The sequence below is a fragment of the Garra rufa genome, chromosome 12 (assembly GCF_049309525.1).
Source record: "Garra rufa chromosome 12, GarRuf1.0, whole genome shotgun sequence".
Classification (NCBI taxonomy): Eukaryota; Metazoa; Chordata; class Actinopteri; order Cypriniformes; family Cyprinidae; genus Garra; species Garra rufa.
Genome location: NC_133372.1, coordinates 35,374,705 through 35,377,855, shown reverse-complemented (window position 1 = coordinate 35,377,855; position 3,151 = coordinate 35,374,705). Strand labels below are relative to the sequence as shown.

Below are 3,151 nucleotides of genomic sequence, written 5' to 3'. Positions count from 1 at the left end.
ATCCAGGTTTGTCCATTATGTGCATCATGCCAGGTGCTGGGGTAACTATTTAATACAATATATCTTTCATTTATTGTGCATTCAGAACTGCACACAATATGGATACTTCCATTTCTAAGCATGGTGGGCTTTGACATGTTATATAATCTACTTATAGATAAGACAATGTGATTGTACCGGATAATTCCCTTTTGACGGATGGGCAGGAGTTGTTAATGGTAACCCCAGCTGGAGAAAGAGCATGATTGTTGTACATATCCAACAGGTTTGCAGAAACTGGAATCTGAAAAATGATAAACCATAACCACAAAGTTTTCGGTGCATGTGTTGAATGTTCAAGCGCTTGAATGAATCTTGAACATAACCGCTGTGCATGATACCACAATTAGGCCTTTTACCGTATTACTCATTTGAAGTCCTCCATCCATGAATCCCAGAATGTCATCGTTGTAGCTTGATTCCAAACTTATGATGTCTTCAATTACATCGTCCATCTGTAACAATTCAAATATTATATGAAAAAGAGCATAGTGTGTTTATACCACCTTCTAATTAGTGCATTATGTTTTGAATAATGAAGCTTAGTAAAAAAAAAACTAAAGCAATAAGATAATTGACTATTAAAACAATTAAAGATGATTATACACTACACACATAAATCATTTTTTAGATCTTCTGTGCTTTTTTTCCCAGATGACACTTTTTTAGAAACCCTTACAGCACTGATGCACTTTAGATCAAAGGCTCTACTACGGCATCATCAATCGCTTACAGACAAAGGCAGGAATTCTTAGAACAAATAGTGAGAAACTTTTTAGTTATGCAACTTACATAACTCGCTGTTTTAACCTCTAACAGGCCTCAGCATGCAGTTACCTAATACGCATACATGACCATTCAAAAGTTTGGGCTGGGTAAGATTTATAGGGAAATATTAGTTTTTCACCACAGGAATAAGTTAATTTTAATTTCAATCTATTAAAAAAACTTAACTAATTAATTGTAAAAAAAAATCTGAAATTAATCACGATTAATCCCACCTAACATTAAAGTTTTACATTATATTTTTATATTGCAATAATTTCACATTCAATCTTCAAATTAATGTAGAATTAACGTAAAGAAAGTAAATTTTTAATATTTGTTTAATGTCATCTTTTTTATGACTGAAAGCAAGTATCACTGATACCAACTGATATCTCTATAAGTTTTTCCCTAATATATAACCACTGACTATAGCGGGTGCGGTGTTTATGCAAGTGGTACACAGTGAAAAAATAGCCTTTAGGACAATATAACGTTGCAAACAAATGAATAATAATGTAATAATAATAAATGCGCTCAGGCAGTTTGGGTTGACTTGCCTGGAACGCTACAAAGTTGTGAGTCGTGATTTGAAGTCGTGATTTACGAGCTAAAAAACCTGCCTGGAACGCAGCATAAATAAACGCAATTCTTTAGCAGTTGTGGGTGGGGGTGGCTAAACCCTGCCCCTGCATTAACTGCATTAAAAAAAATGTAACGCGTTAGCTAAAAAAATTAACAGCCTGCGTTAACGCTTGACACCACTAATAAAAGATAAAAAGTTATTTTAAATTCTAATAACATTCTGATAAAATTACTGTTTGTACTATTGTTTATCAAATAAATGTAGTCTTTGTGAGCTTGGGAAACTTTTGAAAGGTACTGTATATCAAAATATTTCAATATGAAAAAAAATCCTAGTCATGAGAGGGATTCCTGTTTTCCCTTTTTAGGAAAATTGCACTCTGTTGGAATCCTGTCACTGTATTCACCACATTTTAACGCCATACTTTGGCACAATGTATTATCTGACAGTCTGATTGACATAATGGGAATGCCAGCTTTTGCATCTACCTCTTTCTCACAGTTGAGGGTGAGAAGGGCCATAGGGCTATTAGGAGCGCTGGCTACTGGTCCAGGGGGCATGCCGTGCTCTGTGGTCTGGCTGGAGCCGGGCCCTGTGCTGGCCTGTGGGCTTAGTTTGGCTCCCAGTGCACTGGACAGGTAATGCTTCACCTGCTGCCGCTGGGTCTGCTGGATGTGATACTTGGAGGGGCTTTCCAGGTGAGTTTGCACCTGAGTCACAAACAGAGGTGATGCAAATGCGGTCAGACATTTAGATACGTACTTATACTGTGTTATCTATGCATATAATTAATCCAAAGCTCATATTTGGACTAAATGCATTGCATGTGGTAAATCATTTTATAATTGCTCTGTGTTTAAAACTTTGCAAGCATGCTAAAAAAGACACATTTTCAGGCTTTGCTATGAGTTGGAGAAAATACATTTAAAGAAACACACTAGATTAGAAACAACAGTCTAGACAGTCTAGATCAATAAACAAAGTCTCGTCTCACCTGGTAGTGACTGTATTCTAGCATCTCCAACATGTTAACCAAGACTATTAGCTTAAAAATATTCCCTTTGTGGATTCTGCTTTAGATGTGCAAAAATTGACCAGTCGTCTTGGCCAGCTGAAGATATCAATGGTAAAGAAAAGACTGAAAATGTATTTAAGGGGGTGGGAGGGGATTACTGTTCGCATATTGTTTTTTTACCAAAACGATGAATTTATGCCTTTATAGAGTTCATTTGACGTCACCAGTGCGTTTCCACAAAAGGCCCATTGAAACGATGGGTTACTAGTGTCTAAACTGAAATTGGCTTAGGGCTAACTAACGTTTCATCTTTAGTTCCACTCATCCTGCATAAAACATTGTTTGTTCTCAGCATCCGGCATACAATCACTGCCACTGTTAGTTTAAAAACAAGACAGTTTAAGATGGAGTTATCTCTGAAATGTTGAAGGGCGAAAGAAAGGAAAGAGAACTTTGTTGCCTGATGGGCCTTTGGTAATTGCATTTTTTTTTAAGTTGAAATATTGTGTACACGTATGTAAGTGCGCACAAACAAGCTCACAGACCTACAATTTGTATCCGGTTGGACCACTGGATTAGGACCTACAAAGAGGCAGCGTGTTTTGTTTTCTGTACTGTATATAAAGAGTTGTGGGATATACTGTACAGAATGTTTTGAAAACAATAATCCTCAAGCAACCACTTCTCAAAATGTTTTAGTAGCTTTGGCAACGCTTAGAAAAATATAAATGGCACTGTCACGTATC

General features: G+C 36.6%; 1 protein-coding gene across 1 annotated transcript; it reads right to left on the bottom strand.

Annotated features, from left to right (window-relative positions):
- Window position 1: 1 nt before the first annotated feature.
- mitfa (melanocyte inducing transcription factor a) lies at window positions 2-2,491 on the bottom strand (the record flags this gene model as incomplete). Its single annotated transcript, XM_073852574.1, has 5 exons — window positions 2,385-2,491; window positions 1,879-2,100; window positions 399-494; window positions 178-283; window positions 2-45 (listed from the first exon to the last, which is right to left on the bottom strand). Coding segments are annotated over exons 1-5 (501 nt in total), but the record flags the coding sequence as incomplete, so codon positions are not given.
- Between the last annotated feature and the right edge of the window lie 660 nt (window positions 2,492-3,151).